The sequence below is a fragment of the Jaculus jaculus genome, chromosome 8 (genome assembly GCF_020740685.1).
Source record: "Jaculus jaculus isolate mJacJac1 chromosome 8, mJacJac1.mat.Y.cur, whole genome shotgun sequence".
In the NCBI taxonomy this organism is placed as follows: Eukaryota; Metazoa; Chordata; class Mammalia; order Rodentia; family Dipodidae; genus Jaculus; species Jaculus jaculus.
Window position 1 is genome coordinate 45584461 of NC_059109.1, and position 24642 is coordinate 45609102.

A 24642-nucleotide genomic window follows, 5' to 3' on the forward strand; every position below is an offset into this window, starting at 1 on the left:
GATGAGGACACTGAGGTCCACAGTGACTGAAGGATTTGTCCAAAATTACACAGCTCATAAGTGACAGTCAAAACTCAACATCAAGCAGTCTGACTTCAAGTTTTAAACCACGGTGCGCATTTTCTGGGGGCTAAATTGTCCCAAGTGACTTTTAACTCTGGAAGTATAAAACTGAGCATAGAGATGGTGGTTTAAGGAGAGCTCAGCTTCTCAAACAGACAACACTGGAGTCAATCTGTCAGTGAATTTTAAAGTTTTTAAGTGACAGAAATGTACATCTGGTGTCATGGGCAAGATGAATGAATTTGATTATAAAATGGATTCAGCAGCACAAAATAGGTTCTATAGAGAGCAGTTCTTCTTTTGATTCTTTTATTTTGGTTTTTCAAGGTAAGGTCTCATTCTAGCCTAGACAGACCTGGAATTCACTATGTAGTCTCAGGCTGGCCTCGAACTCACAGCGATCTTCCTACCTCTGCCTGCCAAGGGCTGGGGTTAAAGGCGTGCATCACCACACTTGGGAAAGCCAGGGCCTCTTGTGGCTATAAATGAATTCCAGATGCACATGCCACTTTGCGAGTACCTTTAAATGGGTACTTGGCAATCAAATCTGGACCAGCAGGCTTTGCAAGCAAGTGTCTTTAATCACTAAACAATCTCCCCAGCCCAAGAGAGCAATTACATGTCTTTGTTATTCATTAACTCAGTGTAGAACATGATTGTGGGGGGCGGGGGGAAGAAATCTTATGAGACAGCATGGATTTCTTTTCACATTTTGTCTAGTTCAGGTTTTTAGTTGCCAGAAAATGAGTCTTTCTGGGTCAATGAATGTATAAAAATATCCTGCAGATTTGAAAAACACGTGCAGGAGGAAGTCACTGGATTCAGCGAGATGTATGTTTTGTATAGGACCCTGCCCCTATCCCACTTCCCGTGTACCAAACAGCGGCTCCTTTGCACACTAGCATTAGCTGAAGGGAGCTGGGTGGATAGGAGAGAGAAAAGAAGGGAGATAAGTGTGTTGGTGCCAGGCCACCCTTCCTTCAGGAAGCTATGACTACAGCCTTCCTTGCCCCATCAAAGCCTATTACAGCCTGGGTACCCAGCTGTCCCTGCCCTTACTTCCACTAAATGTCTTTCCCACCCAGAGACCAGCTGCCACTGGCCTTGCTGGGACATTTGCACTCAGGCACCATTCCTGAAGGCTTGCTCTCAGACCTGACTTTAAAGAAGGCTGCTGGAAGTAGCTCTTTGCATTTGCTGACCACATCCACTTTCCCCACATATAGAAGCTGTCCATCAACTCACTAAGCCAGAGTCATGGCCCTACGTTTGAGGACCATCCAAGTCAACACTTCTGCTCAATTCTCACTCTCCTGGAAAATAGTTTTGGAGTGTGGCTTGGCCAGGTGTTCAGACCTCTGCTCAAGGACACTCCTTTCTGACAACTCAAAACACTTCATCATCCTGCTACCTGAAGGATCATAATGAAGTCATAGTTTAAAAGGTAACTTTGGGGCTGGAGAGATGGTTTAGCAGTTAAGTGCTTGCCTGTGAAGCCCAAGGACCCTGGTTCGAGGCTCAATTCCCTAGAACCCATGTAAGCCAGATACACAAGGGGCGCATGCATCTGGAGTTTGTTTGCAGTGGCTGAAGGCCCTGGCGTGTCCATTCTCTATCTATCTGCCTCTTTCTCTCTCTGTCTGTTGCTCTCAAATAAATAAATAAAAATAAACAACAACAACAACAAAAAGATAACTTTGGGGGCTGGAGAGTAGCTTAGCAGTTAAGGCACTTGCCTACAAAGCCAAAGGACCTGGGTTCGATTCCCCATGAAAGCCAAATACACAAGGTGACGCATGTCTGGAGTTCAAGTTCACTGGCTGGAGGCCTTGATGCACCCATTCTCTCTCTCCCTCCTCTCTCTTAAATAAATAAATAAATAAATAAGGTGTTTTTTTTAAAAGATAACTTTCTGGGGCTGGAGAGATGGCTTAGCAGTTAAGGCACTTGCCTGCAAAGCCTAAGAACCAAAGTTAGATTCCTAAGGACTGAGGTTTGAGTCCCCAGAATCCACATAAGACAGATGCACATGGTAGCACATGAGTCTGGAGTTCGTTCGCAGTGGCTAGAGGACCTGGTGCTCCCATTTTCTCTCTTAAGTAAATAAATAAAAACTTTCAAAAAAGACAACTTTCTGGGCTGAGGGTGTAGCTCAGTGGTTGAGGGCTTGTCTAGCATGTTCAAGAATCCTGTGTGCTGTCTCCAGAGCTGCAATAACAATAACTTTTCAATCTTCATCTCCATTGGAAATATTCTATTTATCTCCATTTCAACAACTCTACACCTCCCTGGATCTCCAAGGAGCCCATAAAGCTGGCAGTACAGATATCTTTGTGCAGATGGCATTCAGCCAGGTAAATTACACTTTTTAAGAAAACACAATAAGCTATTTGAAGAACTTTTTTTAAAGAAAAGCTTATAACCACTTCAACTTTCACTCATTTTTATTGTGTAGAGACCATCTACTGCTTCATTACTTTATGTATTTATTTATTTGTGCCAGGGCCTCCTGCTGCAGCAAATGAAGTCCAGACGCAAGCACCACTTTGCACATCTGGTTTTACGTGGATACTGGGGAATCAAACCCAGACTCAGACTTTGCAAGCAAGAGCCTTTAATGACTGAACCATATTGGCAGCTACTGGATGCTTTTTAAATATATAGTTCAACGGAATTAAGTGCATTTATATTCACTGGTCATTTTTACCAACACTCATCTTCAGAATTTTTTACTGTCTCAAACTATAACTCTGTCCTCATTAAATAACTTGTAATTTCTCCCTCTTTCAGACCCCTGGAAGGCACCAGCTAGTTTGAAAGTTCTTATAAATGAGATTACTTATTAACTCGACAACTCTAGATGTCTGTTTTGAGAGGAACCTTACAGTATTTGTCCTTTTGTGATGGTCTTGTTTCACTTATCACAGCGTCCTCAGTGTCATCCACGTTGCAGCATGCATCAGAATTGCTTTCCCTAATAAGGCTGAATGACATTCCACTGTATTTTATATGTCACTTTTTTCCATTCATCCATTGGTTATTTTTTTCCCTTCCAACTTTTGGCTATTGTGCATGCTTATAATGAACTAAGTGTGGAAATACCTGTTCTATTTCTCATTTTCAATTTGTCTTGACATGTAGGCAGAAATGGTTTTCCTGGGTCATTTCATAACTCCATGCTTAAGTTGAAGAACAGTCAACATAGTGCTTTCACAGTGCTGCCCACCCCACATTCCCGCTAGCCATGGACAAGGACTCGAGGTTCTCAACACTCATCAACGTTCATCACCACTTACTATTTTCTGGGGTTTTGTATTGCCTTGTCGGGGAATGACCATCCTAATAGAAGTTAAATGGTATCTCATGGCTACCTGTTGATTTGAGGCCTTTTTTGTTTCCTTCTCCCTTTCTTCCTTCCTTCCTTCCTTCTTTCCTTCTTTCCTTCCTCCCTCCCTTCCTCCCTCCTTTTCTTCCTTCCCTCCTTCCTTCCCTCACTTTCTTTATCTCCTTCTTCCTCTCTTTTCTTTCTCTATCATTCTCTTTTGCTTTCTTTTGTGGTGCCTGGAATCAAATCTTGTGCATACTAAGTAAGTGCTCTAGTATTGAGCCCTCTTTGTGTATTTCTAATTAGGTTTTTTTTTCCTTGTTGGATTGCAGGAGGTCTTTACATGTTTATATGTTCTGCATGTGAATTGCTTATCAGAATATATATGTTTTATTAGTTCTGTGACGTATCTTTCACTCTGCTGGTAGTAATTTTTGATGAACAAAGTTCTTAATTTTGACAAAGTCTAATTTGTTTTGTTTCTCTTGGCTCCTACACTTTTTGGTCAGATGCAACACACCCAGGGCCATAAAAATTTTCTTCTATGCTTAATGATTCCTCTTGTTTTACTATTAACATTTATGTCTTTGATCCAATTTGAATTAACTTTGGTTGATGATGTTAGGTAAGGGTCCAGCTCCATTATTTTGCATGTGGATATCCAGTTTTCTTATTGTTGAACAGACTATCCTTTTCCCCATTGAATAGCCTTCAAACAAACCACTTGAATGTATTCAGATGGCTTTGTTTCTGGTTCCCCTACTTAAACCATTGGTCTGTATGACCGTCCATACATGGATACCACTCTGTTTCCACCCCCTTTTTTTATACTAAGCAGAAACTTTGTATGGACACATTATAAGTTGGTACTATCATTTCCCTCCTCCCTGCCCCCACTCCACTGATGGCCCTCCTTAGGGAGATTGCTGGTGTCCCCCATACAGTTGTGAGAGCAGCAGTCAGTCACTGTTGGGAGGCAATGTCTCTGGATATTCCCTACCACCTTGTGGCTCTTACATTCCTTCTGCCCCCTCTTCTGCAAAGTTCCCACTCAAAATACACCAAAGCAGAAAACCAGAAGCTGCTGAGAGCTCAACACTAAAGAGACTTAAACCATTCTATTTTGACTATCATAGTTTTGTAGGAAGTTTTGAAATTAGCAAGTATGAAACCTATACATGTTGTCTGTCTTCAAGATTGTCTATTCACTCTTTAAGATTTTGCTTTAATTTTAGGATGAATTTCTCTATTTTTGTAAAAAAAAAAAATCACCAAGACTTTTTCTTTCCTCTGTTCGTGGTATGTGTGAGTGTGCATGCACACACATGTGCATGCATAGATCAAGCTAATTGGCAAAAGGCTAGTCTTTGCACAGGCTAAGCCTGGGGACATGGAAGACTGTGAGTCTTGGGTGGAGCTTCTTGAAGACAGGAATTCACAGCTTCTCCAAAGATTTTCTGATGAAATAAACCTAAACAAAGAACTCATGATCTGGTCTGATGTAAACTCGTGAGCTGTCTTATACTTAGATTCCCCATAGCTTTGACTGCCTTAAACTGAATAAAAGCTGCAGTAGGTCAGTTTGGAGAACACTAGTGTGTCCCCCTGGCCCTCCATTAAATCATGTTTTGCTTGGTGTGTGTTCATTCATGTTGATCCAAACACTGCTGGACACTGTGTACATATGTGTATATTTAATGATGTTTATGTGTGTGGCATAGGGTATGCACCTGCACGTGTCCTTCTGCAACCGATGGGCTTGGCTGGAGCAGAACATTGAGTGTCCCATCCTGTTGCTCTTGTTTGGGCTGCAGTCTCTTACTGATAATGGAGCTTCCTACTTTTGGAGAGCCCAGGTGATTCCCCAGTCTCTGCTCCCCTTTATGGGACTGGAGTTACAGGTACATGGCCACAAACAAACTGCTTATGTGGGCTCTGGAGATTCAAACTTGGGCAGTTTCAGGCTACCTCTGGCCTCATCGTTGCGCAGGTAGCACGCTTAACCACTGAGTCATTTCTCTAGACCCTCTTCAATATTTCTTGAGATATGATCTTGTTGTATAGCTCTGGTTGACATGGAACTCACTCTGTAGATCAGGCTAGCCTTGAATTTATAGCAATCCTCCTGTCTCTGCCTCCAGAATTGGATTTTCATGGGCTTACATTAAATCAACTGTTCCCTTTGGGGAAAATTTAGATCTTTATAGCTGAAGTATCCCAGTTCCTTAATATACTCATTTTTATAGCCAAGAAAACCATGTTGACTCTTAGTGGCTCTGCCATCTCCACAGGCCTGAGACTAAGCCCATGGCCTTGGTCCCAGAGAGTCATTCCATGTCCTGAACAAAAGCAGCCCTCACAGGGGACACTGTCCCTTAATCCCTTTCCTCTTGGATGTATATAGTCTCATCTCTTCTCACTCATGTGAATTCATTTATCTCATTATTAAATGTTACTGCCTTGCTCCCAGCATCCTCTGGAGAGTTACCTCCCTCTTCCCTCTGTCCATGTGCTTTGGGAGTAGGCTGCCCCCCTCATAGTCCAGGAATGGGCACCTGAGCAAGCTGTATTGACTGAGACATTTCATCTCCTTGGCCACAGTGACTGATCCAGAAACAGGCACCATGGGACCAATGAGAGCCAGTTCCAGAGTCTGAACTGAAATGACACAAAAAAGGTGCATTGGGCCCACACGATATAAAGCAATAAAGGTAAGGCAAATCTGAAGATGCCAAGGGCCATCCAATAGAGATGAGGATGATGCCAAGCACTGACCAAAGTAAGCCAAGACATGAAGAGAGAACACCTTGAAAACACCTGGATCCAGCTGCGTCTTAACACTTACTTTTAATCTGACAAGCCCATCAATGCCTCCTTCTGTTTATGCCTCGTAAGCCTGAGTTCCATTACAAACCAAACAGTCCTCACTGAGTATGCTGTAATCCAGCCCTAATATCAATGCAACATGGTTTTTAAAAAGTCACCTTTTCAATGTCTCCCTGAGGAATTACATATTCACATTATTTTATTGCACAAAGGACTCAAGGTACTGCACAAATTATACTTAATATAATAAAATGTAAAGTTATTAATTACAAAAACAGATTAATTAGAAAAACAGATAAACAATGACCCTGGGTGTGTGGGGGAGGCATTGGCTAGTATAAAGTTACCTGTGCATGATTTAGAGGCCAAGAGAGAAGATTGCTAAATACAGGTAATAAACATGGTACGGTGTTTCCTATTGGCCAAGGTAGAAGGTTAAATGAGGTTAAGGAAATACTTCATCTAATTAGTCATTGATCTCAAGGGATTTTAGATGCGCAAGAGCATCTAAAGGCGAGTTAGACACAATGGTTGGGCCACCTGGTATAGACTTTTCCAAATGTCTGCTGCTTGAGAAAGTTTTCAGTCTACAACTGAGAGATGCTTCCTAGGTTAAGGGCCACTTATTCATCTTGGTTCCTCCCAGTGCCGGATGAAGAGCAGGCATTCAAGAATCCTCGGGGTCTTGCAGTCTGCTGCCTAGAGCCACCTCGACTCATGCACCTGTGAGGACCACAAATCTGCTCCAAACGAAAATGATTTCCCATGGGAGCTGAGCTACACTCCTTTTGTAAAAGCTCGTGTCTGTGACATGTTTGTAGATCTCAGTCTAAATACAAACCAAGTCATAAATGAGACACTTCCCTATCCACTTTGCCTAAGACTAGATTAAAAAAAAAAAAATGCTGCCTGCTCCAATTAAAGTGGGTGCTTTCTACATCAGACTGGCTTTGTTGATAATTCACTTACGCTAAATGTCAATTTCAAAAGCACCAAGTCTAATTGCCCAAGGCTTTAGTTCAGTAGTCAAAGCAGACTGAAGAGCAGCAGCGTTAATTAGAGAAGTTTGGGAGAAGGATGAATTTCACTGAGAAGCACCTGTCCTCCCAGAGATGGTGTCTACACAGCTGCAAAACTGGGGTCTGAGGGAGGCATTTGGTGGTGTGTACTGTTACTCAGGAAGCCGAAATACATGATGCACCAGGGAGGGATTTCTTTGAGAAAGAATTCATTCCCTTGCCAAAGGCTTCCAGGACATTGTTACTACACTACATAGATGTCAGTACAGATTAGTGGACAAGAAGATGGAATTTGTTTTATTTGGCAAATTCCTTTTTCAATATTTACCTATTGGAGAGAGGCACATAGGAAAAGACAGAAGAGAGAGAGAGAGGATAGGAGAGAGAAGAGAGAGAGAAAATGGGATACCAGGACCTCCTGCTACTGCAAATGAACTTCAGTCATATGTGCTACTTTGCACACCTGGTTTTACATGGGTACCGGGGAACTGAACCTGGGCCATCAGGCTTTGCAAGCACCACCTTTAACTAATGAGCCATCTCTCTAGCCCCAGTATGGAGTTTCGGCTCAAGTCTTTGCTCCATTTTTCCCCAACCATGGGACCTTCTGGACGTTTCGTAGTCCCTCTCTCAGTTCCCACCAGAGCTATCTCAGAAGGATGTATGAGTATTATATAAAAACATAATCATAAAATACTTTGGACAATTATTGGCACACAGTAAGCTCTCACTGTAAAGTTACAGTTATGGGTGTGACTGTGGGTGTGCTTCTGCATGTGTGTGTGTTGATTGTTCCTGTGGCTGTCTGGAATATAGCCCACTGCAAGTCACACAAAAGGCAGGTCTTTTTTTTTGCATTTGATTATGTATGTGTGGTATGCATGAATGGGTGTGCATGTGTGTGTATGCATATGTGTGTGGAAGCCAAAAGACAATCTCAGGTGTCACCCTCAAGTACACTGTCACCTCTCCTTGAGACAGGGTCTCTCACTGACCTGGAGATCACTGATTAGGCCAGACCGATGGGCCAGCAAGCGTCTTACATCTTATCTCTACTTCTCCAGCACTGAGATGAAGGCATGTGCCCCTAGACCAAGCATTTACATGGGTTCTGTGAAACTCAGGTCCTCATGCTTGTGAGGTTAGCACTTATTGACTGTGTCATCTCCCAAGTCCCATTGGGCAAGTCTTTATGAATTAGTGATTTACAATTTACTCATTCATTGTATATGAGATATTTGATATATTTTATGTGGTATATTTAGCTCTAAGTTTTTAATGATAAAAGTATCAGAAAACCCAGAGAAAGCAACAGCTAACAAAAATAAATATAAAACCCCAAACTAATAGCAGGTGCATAACGACACAGCACCATTCTTCTTGCTATGGCCAGACCCCAGACTTCCTCACCAAGGCCACAAACTATCTATATCACCTGCCCAAAATGCAGCACTACATTTACCCAAGCTAACTTTGAATGGAAGACTCTCTACTATTTCTGGCCGACATCTCCATCATGTTGCCCATCAACTGTGTAGCCTGAAGCCCTTCCTCCCTACCTGAACCGTCAGGTTGCTTCTGGTGTTGAGGACCTTCCTCTCCGCATCCTGGAATGCCTTCTGCAGCCTCTGCTCCATGGTCTGGGCAAACTTGCAGGACTGTATGTTGTCTGACTGGCTCACGAACTGCAGCACTAGAATAAGAACCATCAATCAGTGCTCCCCAAAGGTCTGTATCTTAGTTCCCCAAATTTCTACAATAGTGCTTTTAAGGCTAAGGAAATCAGCTAAATAGACAACAAGACCAGACAAGGTTTTGATTATCGTTCTGAAAGCAGCTCCTGGAATGATTTATAGCAGAGAAAGATCAAGAGCATGGCTGAATCTGAGACTCTCTATAAACTGAAGGGTGCTGTGACTTTATCTGACTAGAACACACGGTATCTGCTCAAAGACTGCAAATAACAACCCGAGAGTTACCACTACTAGTGGAGAGAGGGTAAATCCACCATCTTTCCTTACTGAGCTGACTGCTTCCTTCACAATGCTTTCCCCACTCTTTACAAACCTTGCAAACCAGAAGTGCCTTCTGGTGTAATCATAGCATGACTGTTATGAGAGTAGCCAATGTGTCTCTGATTGCATTTGAGGCCTACTCCATGGGATAGAATTCATGCCTGGTACAGGAAACATAGTCAAGAGCCTATGGCTGGGCAGGTCACTGGCCCTGGAGTGGGGGAGAGGAAGCTACTACTGTTCTTTGATTAAATGGATAGGTTGTGCCCATCAAGTTGCTCTCTAAATATTCAAGTTTCTGCTCACAGATTAGTGCTGCTCTCCCTTTTGGTCAGAGAGGCTTCTTTAAGTAGTCAGCAGTAACTACTGGGGAGATGCAAAACTCATCAAAATGCTAAGGACAAGTGACTGTTGAGTGCTCAGCACAAAGTGAGACACCTGTGTCACACTCTTCAGGTGCAAAGAATACTGTGGAAGATGGGCAGAAAGAATGTAAGAGCCACAGCATTGCTTAAAAAAATGCTGTCTTCTGGACATGAAGACGCTATGGCAGTTATGACTCAGTGATGGTCACTATCCACACAAGAGCTGCACAATATTGGGCCCATCAAAATTTTGTCATGAGTGATGGAAGAGAGCAACCCCCCCCCCCAACACATACCAAATATAAAGCTAGTAGGAGGACTATCTGGAAAGAAGGGATTCAATGTAAGGAGGAAGAAGGAAGGCAACAAAATAAGGACAAAAAAGAAAAATAAATTAATTCAGGATTATATAAGTTTAGACAGCGCAGTAGGATATTTGACCAGCAGGGCAGCTTGAAGAAGGTACGAGATGCTAGGAGATGACAGAGCAGCTAGCAGTGGCACTTGAAAGCAGACGATCCACTTGGTTGATCCTGCAGATGACTTGCCTGTTTTCAGCTGGAAGTAGCCGGCAGGTTGGGGCTTCCATGGGGAGGCAAGGACTCCCACAGACTGTAGGTTTGGGGTGTGTTGCTTCAGATCGGCAGTGACGTTGCTGACACCGTACACACCCAGCATGTCCATCACAACAGCAGGCAAGTAAACCAGCCTCCCTTTGGTAGCGTAATAACCAACTGAGATATTATGGGAATATTCTAGAATGTCCACCTACAAAAGAAATGGACACCCAGGACTCATGACTTAAGTTCTTAGGGTTCTTAGACTCACAATTGCTTCCTTAGATTCCTTCATTCAACAAATATTCTAAACAGTACTATAAAATGTACATGTGAATCAGCAAATTTCAAAGTATTGCAATACAAGAAAATTAATTACATAAAATGAGTAAATTACATAAAATCTATGTGAAGTAAAATTAAATGTGTGTTTTAAAAATATTTTATTTTTTATACATTTATTTGAGATAGCAGAAGAAAAAGAGAGAAAGAGAGAATGGGCACATCAGGGCCTCTAGCTGTTACAAACGAACTCCAGAGGTACATCTGCCTTATGTGAGTCCTGGGATATAGAACCAGGGTCCTCTGACTTTGCACACAAGTACCTTAACTGCTAAGCCATCTCTCAGCCCAAATTTGTGTCTTTGAATTCATAACGTATATGACTATGATCCTATGAGCACTAATTATCATCCAGAAGATAGAAGAGGCAGAGGAGATATGTTGTCAACAGAATGCTGAAAAAAACAGCACTGCTACATTTTCATTATTTTTGACAGGTAAAAGGCACTAATGATAAATTTAGTGGGGTGCCTTCAGAGGGGAGACCAAGAAATAACTAGAGTGGAGCCCTCTGTCTTGAAGCAAAGAGAAAAGCAGTTCAGAGTTGGTTGTGTCTTGCCAGGGTGGGGTGAATCACAGAAGGCTTTTCCCCCAGAGGGACATCAAGGATTGAGCTCTGTCTGGCTTTGAGACTCTATGATTTATTCGTATTATATTTTGATTTCTTGGTGCTATATTAATATTTGTTTTTTTAATAAATGAAATGTAATGTTTATTATAGAATTAGCATTCTAGGCAGTATGGGAAAAAATAGCAATGACCTCTAATACTGCCAACACCACCATAATATAAGTATGCAATAACTGCTGAGTATATTTCCTTTCAGTCCTTTTTCATAGAAGTACATACTTCATATGCATATATTTATACACATATATACACTTATATGCATGTATTATAGCTATTTCTTCACACATCATTTTATCTTTCTCTCTCTCTCTGTCTCTGTGTGTGTATGTATGTGAGTGTGTGTGTGTGTGTGTGTGTGTGTGTGTGTGTGTGTGTGTGATGCTGGAGATGGAACCGTTGTGTGTGTAAGGTGCGTAAGCTGTTCTACCATTGAGTTATACTTCCTGTTCCCCTTCTGTTTACCATGGTACAATACACATCATATATCATCTACCCCCAAACCATGTTCAAATGAACTGCTTACTGGCATCAAGTCCACAGATAACAGGTACCGCCAACACCACCCACCTTCAGAACTCTTTGCCTCATTAAACTGGACTTCTATGCCAGGGTACATTGAACCTCTGTTTTCCTCCCCCCACCCTCACATCTCCATTAGCAATGTCATGTAGGGCTAGAGATATAGGCAAATGGCTACAATGCACAGGGCCCCAAGTCATGTGTATTTTCCAAAGAAACCAAAATGACTGATTCAGGTGCACTCTTGTCCCTCCACAGTGTAACCTTCCTTGATTCTTCTCCTGAAGATGGTATAAAAGATGACAAGGTAGAACCAGAGGGGCTTCAAGACAGACCACAAACATAGCCCCAAACAATCCCCTTCTCATGATCTCAAAAAGCAAGCTTCCACTAAGAGACTATTTGCCTTTAACACCTCTCTAGCCTTTGCTAGTCTTTTTCTCTTTTTCCTTTAAATAAATGAAAAAATTCAACAGAGATGCCAGGCTCTGCCTCCAAGCCTTCTACAGCTTGAACTTAGCAAGCTAATTAGTTCATTATTCTCACTGCTTTGTCATGTGATATATATGCGATAGATATATATGCATGTGTGTTCATGTGTGTGTGTGGGGGGGGGGTGCCTGTGCAAATTTGTGTGTACATGTGGAGGTCGATGTTGGTTGTCTTTCCCAGTTGTTCTTCACCTTACTTTTTTCTAATGCCTGAAATGGATGATAACACCAATGCTGTAAATATGGCTCAACTTGCCATTCTTTTTTTTTTTTTTTTTTTTTGGTTTTTTGGTTTTTTGAAGTAGGGTCTCACTCTAGCTCAGGCTGACCTGGAATTCACTACGTAGTCTCAGGGTGGCCTCAAACTCATGGCGATCCTCCTACCTCTGTGTCCCAAGTGCTGGGACTAAAGGCCTGCACCACCATGTCAGGTTCAACTTGCCATTCTTATTTACTTATTTATTTATGAGAGAGAGAGAGAGAGAGAGAGAGAGAGAGAGAGAGAGAATGGGTGTGCCAGGGCCTCCTGTCACTGCAAACGAGCTCCAGATGCATGTGTTGCTTTGTGCATCTGGCTTTATGTGGGTACTGGGGAATAGAACCTGGGCAGTCAAGCTTTGTATGTAAGTTCCTTTAAGTGAGCCACCTCTTTGGCACCATCGCCTTCTTTTCTCATATTTACTTATGTGTGTATGCACACGTGGAGGTCAGAGTTGTCACCTGTGCTCCACTTTCTTTAAGGCAAGGTCTCTTGCTGCTGCAAACGAGTCTGGCTTTACGCAGGTACTGGAGAACTGAACCCAGAATGGACCTGAGCCGTCAGGTTTTGCAAGCAAGTACTTTAACCACTGAGCAACCTCTCCAGCCCTCTACCTTTTTTATTTCCTTGGCATCTTCAAGGCAGGGTCTCACTCTAGTCCAGGCTAACTAAACACTTAAATTTTTGAAGTTAGAGCTCACTGATTCAACTAGTTAGCCAGTGAGCCATGGGGATCTGCCTCCCAGCATTGGGATTTCAGGCACATATTACCACACTGGCATTTTACATGGATGCTGCGGATCCAAATTCAGGTCCTCATGTTTCCATGGCAAGCACTTTACCTGCTGAGATATCTCCCCAGTCCCCATTATTCTCATCTTTAACATTACCTTTTACTTGTGTCAAATGATCCTGATTTCCATTTATGGTGCTAATACAAAAACATCAAAATAAATGTATTCAGTTTTCAAATATGAGAGCATTTAGTGTTTTGTTTTTTTTAACAAGCCAATTGTTACCATGGTATGTGATGATATGTGGAAAAGACGAAAACTGTGAAGGTCACTGGAAAATGACTGAAATTTAGTGGAAACTGGATCAGGCAACCGAATGGGAACATTTACTTCTACAACTTTCAATTTAAAAATTTTAAAGTTTCTGGTCAAAAATCATCGATGTCTTATATAGAATTCCTTTTTCCCTTCTTTCCTTTTTTTTCTTCCTTCCTTGTCTTCTTCCTTTCTTCCTTCTTCTTTTCCTCCTGCCCTTCCTACCTCCCTTCTTGCCCTTTCTCCCTCCCTTCCCCTTCTTCCTTCTTTTTTAGAATTGTAGAAGAGAGATTGACAACAGCCAATAAAAGATGTGCCAAATCTCATTCCTAGTTCTTGGTGTGATGAGTGGGGAGGAACCACTAGACTGAAAGCAGCTGTCACACACCACCTCACAGGAAAAACAGAATGATCGGGTTAAGTGGTGAAAAGGGAGTCCACTGACTGCCAATTGCATTGACTACTTTAACACTTGGAATAGAACCAAAAGAGTATAAAACAAAGCTTCTATCATTTGGATATGCCTCTAAAATCAGCTGGCAGTTGTAAAATAGCACTTGGCATTGAAGTATTTGGAGAAAAAAATTGTTTACTTCCGTCTACCACTGGCAACTTAAGCAAAGTTTGAGAATTATTTTTTTGTATTTGGTTGCTCCTTTGGTTTTTGTCTGAGACTATGTCTCACTCTGGTTGGCTCTGAATTTGCGACAATCCTCCTGTCTCAGCTTCTTGTGTGCTGGGGTTATAAGCATGCACCACCATGTCTGACTTCCAAATAGTTTTCCAGTGTCCAGAATGAAATCATTATTTATAATGGTGAGGATATCAAAAGAAGAAAGCAGTGGCTTGTGGAGATGTACCATATCAAATCCACTGCTCAAAAAAGGGGAGAGATTTTAAATGGCAAGTTCAAGTTTACAATAAGTAGCAACACAAAGTGGCAGGGAAGGTGGCTCAGTGGTTAAAAGCACTTACTTGAAAGCCTGCCAACCCAAGGTGGATCCTCCCCAATACCCACATAAAGCCAGAAACAAAGTGGCACATGCATCTGTGATCCCAAACAACTATGACAATGGAAGGCAGAGCCAGGAAGCTCTGAGGCTCAAAGGACAGACTGACATCTATCTGCTGTAGCAGGAGACCCTATCTCAAATACAGTAGAAGAGGAATAGAGACATCTCATGGTTGTCTTCTGACTTCCGCGTGTGTGTATGTGTGTGTGTGAGAGAGAGAGATAGATAGAGAGAGAGAGAAAGAGAGAGAATGTGTGTGCACGTGCGCACACACACTAACATAAGGTAAGTCATCTCAAAAAATTTCATTCCCAAATGTGACGTTTTCCTCAGCTATCACATGTTAGCCATCTGCCAACATGACAGATTCAGGACGGGGAAGACAGCTCAGTTAGGAAAGTGTTTGCTGCACAGCACGAGGACCTGAGTTTGGAGCCCCCAGCACCTTTGGAAAAGCCCGTGTGGTAGTGTGTGTCTGTAACCCCAATGCCAGAGAGGCAGAGATAAGAGAATTCCTGGGGTTTTCTGTCTAGCTGGTCTATCCATCTCAGTGATCTCTGGATTCAATGAGACTCAAAAAAATAAGGAGGGACTGGAGAGATGGCTCTAAGGTTAAGGCACTTACTTGCAATGCCTAACAACCTGGGTTCAATTCTCCAGGACCCATGTAAAGCCAGATGCACAAAGTGGTGCATGTGTCTGGAGACCATTTGCAGTGGATAGAGGCTCTGACACAGCCATTCTCTCTCTCTTTCCCTCCTTGTAAATAAAGAAATAGATAGATAGATAGATAGATAGATAGATAGATAGATAGATAGATAAAATATTTTTAAAAATAAGGTAGAATTGAATAGAGAAGACAGTTGATGTCAACCTCTGACCCACACATAATGCATATGTGCACACACACCCATGCCCACACACAGTCGAACATGCACATTCTCACCCCCTCTCTCCCACTTTTAGTAAACTCTGGTGCCTACAAAGCAAGAAAACAGCCTACACATGTTCTGGACCCAAGAGGGAAGCAAGGCAAGATGGACCTGACTACAAAGCAAGGAGCTTACCTGAGCCAAGACATCGCTCTGGTGGAAAGCCTTCCGCAATGCCTGTGTGAGCCCTTTGGCTACACTGAGCTTCAAGGATTCACTGCTCTGCACTCTTCTCTGGGTAAGAAAGAGAACTGTGGGGTGGGGGGGGTGGGGAGGGAAGAGACAGAAGCATAGTCATCAAGGGCAAAGGTAAGCCTCATAATAAGCAAGCCCCCTTCCCCCAGTTACCATCTTCATCCAGTTCAGAGCTCAGCTGGTAAGCAAAAGTCTACCAGTGAGGGGACAGGCTGAGTAGTGACCACGGTCCTGCTAAGATCCAAAAGAAGAAGGCTCCAGCCATTTGTGTAGTCTGGATGGACAGAGGGCTGGCATGCTGGTAGCACTTTACTTGGAACCCACACTGCCTGGGAACTTGATAGCCAGGCTCTGAAGCACCTGCCCAGAATGGATCAGTGTTCAACCACTGATGTGATGTACTTGGGCCCTGAGCTAACCAACTCTGAATTCACAAAGGATACCCACCTCACAGGTGGGTGGAGACAGGCAAGGCAGAGCTGGCACGGAGCATGGGCATTTGTAGTTGAATATAACAGATGCTGCTGGAAGGGAAGCCAGGACACTGCTAAAGCTTCCAAGAGGCTGGGGATCAGGGAAAGTTTCCATAGAACATGATGTTTCAATTACACCCTGAAGGTTGACAGGAGCAAGCTAGGCAAGGGGAAGTGATAGCACCCCCCCACACACACTTGCAATGCAGGAAATGCCAAGTGCAAAGGCACTGGGGAAAGAAAGAAACCCTGTCAGTGTAAATGTTTAGGTCTTGTCCTGAGTGCAGAAGGAAATGATGAGTTTTAGGCAAGGCATATATTCTAAAAGACTGCAGACTGAACAAGATGGAGAGATGGCTTGATGGTTAAGGCACTTGCCTGCAAAGCCCAAGGCCCCAGGTTCAATTCCTCAGTACCCACATAAGCTAGATGCACAAGGTGGCACATGTGCCTGGAGTTTGTTTGCAGAGGCTGGAAGCCCTGGTGCGCCCAGTTGCTCTCTATGTCTCTTTACCCCTCATTCAAATAAATAAACTAAATATTTTTCAGAGATTGTAGACTGAAGATTAGATAGGTCTGATGGCAAAGAGACAAATATGGATGGAGTTGAAGAAAGCAAGGTGAACAATGGTGTCAGCATGCACTAGAGGAAGTGGCAGAAAGAAGCCAGGTGGCAGAGAGAGAGAGTGGAGGACAGGAAGGAATTCTAACACCCAGTTCAGTGTGGCTGGGGCTGGGGGGAGGTGAAGAAGGAAGCTGGGAGGATGCGTCTGCATGGAGTGAGATGGCTGCCGTTCCCCTCCAGAGGAGAGAGCGGGACAGGGGAGTGGAAACCCAGATGGTATAACTGCTTGACAAATAGAAAGAGATACTGTATTTATCTCATGCCTACTTTCACAATTTCCCATTTTAGAACAGGGAACGTCTCGAGATATAATTTCACTTAGTTCTTTGTGGAGTGAGGAGGAAGGCGTGGTGCAAGCATTCAACACTGGCATGCTCTTTCAAATATTTGTCTAGTGCTTTTTATAGCAAACACCACACTGTTAAAAGCTTCCTGGGCATTCTAGACATGCCGCTGCAACTGGGGAGCGGGGCAGCAGAGACAGTACCCCTACTTTGTTCATGGCTGCAGTGCTGCCTGCCCAGCTCCTTCCACAAAGTTTCTGCTTGAACGATGAAAGAGATCCCAGCTCCCTCCAGGTGTACCTTGGCTGTACTCTTGGTAGCTGCTGAAAATGCAGACACCAAAGAAGAAGAAAATGAATGACAAAAAGCCTTTCTGAATGCTGCAGGGCTTTCCAAGATTTTGTGTGAAATGGATCTCGTCATTCATTCATGTGAAACATCACTGGTACCCTTTATACACTGGGCACCCTCAGGCCTGCAGGAAGAGCTCAGTTGCCCATGGGCCTCTGATGTCAGGGCCAATTTAGGAATAGAATCCGTGCCACCTGATGCTCCTCCTCTCCACTGACACCTGATGAAAGTCAAGGGTTTTCAACTTTGGCATACTGATATTTTGGCCTGGACTATTCCTTCTTAATTTTTAAAAATTTATTTTTGGACAATTTCACACATATATATAGTGGATTTATATCATATTCACCCTCACTGCTCTCTTATCTCATTCCACTTCCACTGAATCCCTTCTTTGTAACTAGTCCCCTTTCCAAAGTCATGTGTGTGTGTGTGGTGTGTGTGCATGCATGGTGTGTGGTGTGTGTGTGCGTGTGCATGTGTGCATGTGGTGTATGTGTGTGTGCCTGTGCATGTGTGTGTGTGTGCACGTGTGCGTGTGTGTTTGTTTGTCCCATTGAGTTATTCTTTGCTGTGTGGACTGTCTGAGCAGTGGGGAATGATCTGCAGAATCCTGGGTACCTACAGGTTCCAGGAGAGTCCCCTCTCCCAGGTGCAACAACCACATCTCCAGCCTTCTGGGAGAGGGAAGGCAAGCTCACTCCAGGGTAAGAGCTTCTAAACTAGGGATGAAGAGTTGGCTCAACATTTGAAGGTACTTGCTTGCAAAACCTGATGGCCCAGGTTCAATTCCCCAGTACCCATGTAAATCCAGATACACATAGTGGTTCATACATCTGGAGTTCCTTTGCAGTGGTAAGAGGCCCTGGAGCACCAATTCTCTCTCTCTTATTCTCTCTCCCCATCCTTGCAAATAAATAGTAAATAATACATATGTATATTTTAATTTATTTATTTGAGGGGGTAAATATAATGGGTGTGCCATGGCATTCAGTGGCTGCAAATGAACTCCAGAAGCATGTGCCACCTTGTGCATCTGGCTTACATGGGTCCTGAGGGGGGGGGTCCTTTGGCTTTGGAGGTGAGTGCCTTATCCGCTAAGCCATTCCTCCAGCCCAAAAAAGTATATATATGTAATATATTTATATATATATATTTATATAGTTAAAAAGGGCTAATCTACACCAGAAAATCATGCCACTGTATCTCTGAGGTCAGGCCTGTATATAACAAATTAGAACAGTAGCCTCTCACCTGTTTTCACTAGGAGCTTGTGGGACATCTGACACTCCAAGTTGGATGCCATTTTGCCTGTGGTGACCGCTGCAGTGGCCACGGCAGGAAGAGCAGCGTCAGTATTTCCCATCTGCAAAGACGGCAGCCGCGTGGACCTCACTGACGCTGTCACGGACGTCAGAGCTGCGGTGATTGTCAAAGGGCGGGGTGTGGGTGCTCTGGGCGTCTGTGGCTTGGTGGGGTCTGGGAGGCCAGTGTGCATGGCTTGTGGTTTCCTGGGGAGGTGTGTTGTGGACAACAGGCTTGAGGCAGTGCCTGTGGTCCCTTGCATGGCTGTATGTGTGCTCAGGGTGTGGGCTGTTCTGGCAAACATGTAGGTTGGTGTGAATGGGAAGGCTGTATGGACTGGCCCTGCTGTCACCCTTGGGGCAGACGTTGCTTTATTGGTGACATTTTTAACTTGAGCAGTGGTCAAACTGCTCTTGGCTGAGCCACTGCTACCGGTGCCCTTAGCAACAAGGGCTGCAGACAGCGCTGCCGGACTTGATTTTCTGAGAAACAATGTGGCTGCTGTGGTGGCTGCTGTCGGCTCTGCCCTGGATGACACTGAGGAATCCGCTGCAAGACAGAAAAGGCAAAGTTTGTCACTGGCCCGGAAGTGTACACGTCACTTGTCCTGATGATGAATGAATATACATATGGGGTTGCTAGCGCGAGACTGCACTCTAGGCTTGCAGCGGGGAGAACTCAGGCAAATTAGCCTTGGGCTCATTAAGCCAATTAACCATAATGAGAACGCCACTTATAGCAAAGCTGTGGCTAGTAACAGGGACAGAAATTTGGGATACTTTCAAAAGATGAAGTGGGCAAAGAATCAGTGACATGCCTATCTGGAGCTGGTACCTCGCTACTGAAAGGGAGCAGGCTGCTTTTGAGCAGAGCTGGGTGTCTGCGTTGAGCTTGAGAATGCTTTGGCCATGAAAGCAGTCATACCTGTTTGCTGGGGAGCAGGAAACAAACTACCTGCATGAGTGGCTGCACCTGTCCATTTCTTGGGGCGCTGAGAAGTTTGCAGCACTCTGGAGGGAGTCATGGGGAAGGCTCTGGTGGATATAGGAGGAGAGTCATTGTTTGAGTGATATCCCAGGACACTCTGGAATGGTGTGGAAGCATTCTTCCCAGGTGGTGAATGGATGGCACTGGAAATCTGGAAACCTGTATTTGTTCCATCTGAAAGCATTTCCTGCATCCTAGCTGCAGAAGTTAGGCTTGGCCTGGTTGGCCAAAGAGCATGGGTCAGTTGGACGGGCGGATGGAGATGGGGCTGTGCCACAGAATGGTGACTTGTGGGTGGGTAATATTCAACCTTTGCTGTCTCCAACTCTCCAGGATCATAACTAGGGTTTATGGGCAAGTGGTCTGTATGACTTCTAGCCATGGTCTCATCTGATGACTGTATAGCGTGGTTGGCATTTAGCCCAAGGACCAGCTCCTGAAAGTTAAAGCTTTCTGCAGCCAATGACTGCCCAGCAGTCTCTTTGGAATTTGTAGATTTGACTGCGTTGGCAGCTGAAGTTATACCACTGGGAGGAGCCGCTGAAGCTGAATGAGGTGCCCAACTTGTGGAGTTAATTATGTGAGTATTTAAATCATAATTTGTTTGCTGCTGCAAGCCAGATTCCGTGGAAAGGGATCCAATTTCTGCTGAAAGAGAGCTCCAGAAAACATCTGTGGTTGCTGGCTTTTTCATGTGGCCCCTTGTTGAGACATCGTAGCCATCAGTGGAGGAGGAAAATGCTGTCACCTGCTTGGAAGCGGAAGCTGGCAGCTCAGATGGGCCCACAGCAGCTGTGTCGGTCTCCAGCCTGGTGCTGGAAAAGCCAGGAGACGGGGAACCCGCTGGAGTGGCTTGCATGGTGAGCGTGGACTGCGGAGGTACATCTGCAGCAAGGAGGTTCGCTCTTGGTGTTGTCATGGTGGGAAGTGAAAGACGATCGGTGTTGAAATCAGAGGTGAATCCATTTGCAGTAGGAATATTTGAAACATCTTTACTTGGAAGAGCCTGGGGAGGAGGAACTATCTCATTTGCCTTTTCACTCATCCTGAAAATGGCGGTTGTCCTGTCCTCTTTGTTCAGGGGAAATGTCCATGCTCCGAGAAGATTCGGAAGTTTGCTTGCAGGGAGTAAGTGTGTGGCTGAGGCAGGAGTAGATCCATCATGGCCCTTTTCCTGGGCAATAAGCGTCTCTGTTACGGGGAGTGCAGAGGCGTGATCTTCTAAGGGATGGAGGAAAGTAAGCAAGGAGGGAAGGTCGCCTGTCCCCTTTGGTGGTGATGGGGGAACTGCCCCAGAAAGGACAGCTTGCCCTTGATCCAGTATGGTGAGAGACAGAGGAGAAGACAGCAAAGAGGAAGGGGCATGTTCTGCAGAGAGGGTGGGCCCTCTGGAATGCTCTAGAGCTACTAGCAACTGTGGCTGGCTGGCAGAGCTATTTGTGGGAGTAGAAGGGGCGAGCTCTCTGTTGGTCTTTGTTGCGGCTCCTGATTCTACAGTCTGGGAAAGTGAAGGTGGCCCCTTGGGGCTCGGTGCTGCTGTGCTCCCAGAAATCGGTAAAGACACCCCATGGGGCACTCTGTCAGCTCCCCCAGGGTGGACAGGCTGGGCAAATACAGAACCTGAATCTGCTTCCAACATGAAGGGTGTCCCAACTCGAAGCCTAAGACCTCTAGGGGTCTGAGGAGGGGGAGATAAATGGGCCAGGTTTGCCACATAGCTGGAAACCCCAGGTGTGGGAGTGCCCCCTGAGTGGGAGCCCCCTGTTGGGGACAGCTCAGAGTAGTGGGTTGTTGAGGATCTGGAAAAGTCTAGAAGAGGGTCCTCTGTGAAATCCTGACCATTTGAGAGTGCAGTGTGGTTTGTTTTGTCAGGAAATGGGTTCAGGGGGTCAGCTAACCTTTGACCTGAAGAAGAATCTTCTGGTGTGATTTGGGGGAACAAAGGCACTTTGGTAGGTCTCTCTACAGGCTTAGAGGGGGTAATGGAATGAAGTAAGTTGGGGTCTGATGAAGAGGATGAAGGCGGAGAGAGAAATGGGAGGTTGGCTGACCTCGGAGGATGCTCTGAAAAGGAAGGGGTCCCTACTAGTGGCTGAGATGGGGGGACAGCACTCAAGGTCACTGATGGGACTGTGAGCAATGGGGGGAGCATGCTGGTGTGAGGCAAACCTGATGAGTCCGCCGCTTCTCTTCCCCTTTGAGGCCTTGTTCGGACCAGGGTCTCAGCGGAGTCCTTGGAAGCGTCCAGGGAGGCGCTGTATCCACTTCCCTGGTAAAGGGAAGAAGAGAAGTCCATGTGTGCTCTGGTCCTGCGGTGTGCCTTGGACGGAGGAGTCTGGACTAACTGCACCAAGCTTGTGTTGTCAGGGGTCCGTCCCAGCACATTCTTGACTCTGTCTGCTGCTGAGGAAGACGTGACTTCCAAGAAAGGCCATGTTGGTGAAATTGGTAACAACTTCCCATGAGGAGATGACTCTGGGGTTGGGGTGACACGCGTCTGAAGATTGTCTGTCCCTGTGGAACAAAGAATTCACAGTGAGGCTTGCAATCAGGAGGTTGCTATGACAGACAAGTGCTAGAGATGAGGAGAGAAGATAGTTGAGGCTTCTTCCCATCACAGAAGCCTCACAGATCAGTTTAAATGATGAACTGAATAAATATAAGCACTGCAGGTAAACCCAGGGCAGGGCAGTGAAAGATATTTTCTGATAAAAGGAGGTTTAAGCAAAGATGTGGAAGATGTTCATGTATTCAAAAAACTTGAGGGATGGAGAGATGACTTAGCAGTTAAGGTGTTTTCTATGAAACCTAAGGACCCAAGTTTGATTCCCCAGAACCCACATAAGCCAGATGCACATGGTGGTGCATGTGTCTAGAGTTCATTTGTAGTGGCTACAGGCCCTGGTGTGCCCATTCTCTTTTTTTCTCTCTCTCTGTCTCACACTCAAATAAATAAATAATAAATAAAATTTTAAAAATTGAGCCAGGCATGCTGGCACACACCTTTGATCTCAGCACTCAGGAAGTATATGTAGGAGGGTTGCTGTGAGTTCAAGGCCAGCCTGAGACTACATAGTGAATTCCAGGTCAGCCTGGACCTGAGAGAGACCCTACCTTGAAAAACAAACAAAAACAAAACAAAAAAAAAAATGTGCCATCAACTAGACCTACAACATATAAAAATCAAATGTGATTTCTTGCAGCTGACAAATGACACCCAAATACACCTCATCCAAGATGCCTCCAATCTAATATGCACGGGACCCCAGAAGAACCATGCTCCTCACAGCGTGGATATCTCTCTCAGGTCCCGAAGACAGCTCAAGAGAAATATCTGAGGTTGCATGTTTGGAAAGATGACTCCAATGAAATGTATTGCCCCTGGACTTGAAAAGATACCTGAGGCCACTGATGCTGCCAGGTCACGTAGCAAGGGAGATTTCTTTCAGGCTGGGCTACTTCAGAAAGAAAAGTGATTCACTTGTGACAAGAGATATCTCTCACAAGGCCTGGTGTCACTACAGCACCCTTAGAAGCCAGAGCTGTCAGCAGGAATGTGTGACTGTGTGAAGTGCAGGCAGGAAGGCCGGGAGGTGGGAACAGAGCAGGGAGGAGGGAAGGAGATGATGGCTGGGGTCGCTCAACACCCTGCTCCATGCTCCAGGACACCTGCTTTCTTGGAGTTGATGAGGCAGAGGTGTGTGAGTCAGCAGGTAAGAATACTAGCCAATCACACACGAGTGGGCCCTGAGAATGCCTAGCTTTGAATCCCAGCACTCATGTAAAAAGCTGGCCACGGCCAAGCACTCCTGTAACCCCAGTCCTTTGGGGATGGTTGGGGTTCACTGTCCAAAGGAACAAACAAGCAACTCAACAAGCTCTGGGTTGAGGGCGAGACTCTGTCCCAAGGAAATATGCAAATGAGAGAGAAGAGCACCCGCCGTCCTCCTCTGGCCTCTACCCACATGCACTAGGTATATGCATCTGCACACACATGTGCACACACCACACATACCACATCACATATACACACCCCAAAAAAGAAAGGAAGGAAGGAAGGTAGGAGAGGTAATTGTACCTCTAGAACTTTCTCGATCATTAGCTAAGAACATTAGCACTGTCTGACTGAAGCCATCTAGCCAAGACGTGAATGCGAAGCTCTGGATTCACAAACGAACCTCAGTCACTCTTTTTTTTTTTTTTTAATTTTTATTTATTTATTTGAGAGCGACAGACACAGAGAGAAAGACAGATAGAGGGAGAGAGAGAGAATGGGCGCGCCAGGGCTTCCAGCCTCTGCAAACGAACTCCAGACGCGTGAGCCCCCTTGTGCATCTGGCTAACGTGGGACCTGGGGAACCGAGCCTCGAACCGGGGTCCTTAGGCTTCACAGGCAAGCGCTCAACCGCTACGCCACCTCTCCAGCCCACTCCAAGTCACTCTTGTGGCTCTGGGCTCCTGTCACATGCAGTGTGTGTGCGGTGGGGGAGGGGAAGCACTGTGAGTGGGAGGGAATGGGCACAGCCTAACCCCACCCAACTACGCTGCGTAGAAAATGTAGTCATGGTTCTCCAAACTAAAGAGCACTAAGCAAAGGGGCTGTGATTACAGGCCCTGGGTCCCTGCGTTTGTCTGGTCAATGAAAGAGGACGCTGTGAGCCCACAGAAGGGCGCTCTTGGCCAGAATCATGTGCCGATCAGGAACAGAGGCTGGTCTGAGTGTGACTGCTCCTCTCTCCCAGGGCTACTTTTCTCAAGCCAACTTTTCTCTGCCAACCAAGAAAGTGAACTAAAGCAAAAAAAAACTTACAACATTGCGGTCTTTAAAATAAGCAACATCTCCAGTCACAAAGGCTATATAGCAATCATTTTTAGAAAATACTTTTTTTTTTTTTTTTTTAGTTTTCATTTGTAAGGCTCAAAAAATAAGGGCAGAGAGGGCACCTTTCACTCTGAATTAGGGGACACATGGAAAAATTTCCTTTCTAATTCTTTATGTTCTTGTTTTTGAAATTCT

General features: G+C 44.8%; 1 protein-coding gene across 1 annotated transcript in view; it reads right to left on the reverse strand.

Annotated features, from left to right (window-relative positions):
• The window catches only part of Kiaa1549l (KIAA1549 like), a 338970-nt gene that overhangs the window by 123176 nt on the left and 191152 nt on the right, over positions 1–24642 (reverse strand). Inside the window, exons 2-6 of the mRNA XM_045156985.1 lie at positions 21795–22139; positions 18588–19187; positions 15541–15656; positions 10162–10381; positions 8793–8926 (exon numbers count right to left, since the gene is read on the reverse strand). Of these exons, the coding sequence (XP_045012920.1) occupies positions 8793–8926; positions 10162–10381; positions 15541–15656; positions 18588–19187; positions 21795–22139 (1415 nt within the window). The remainder of the gene's footprint in view (positions 1–8792; positions 8927–10161; positions 10382–15540; positions 15657–18587; positions 19188–21794; positions 22140–24642) is intronic.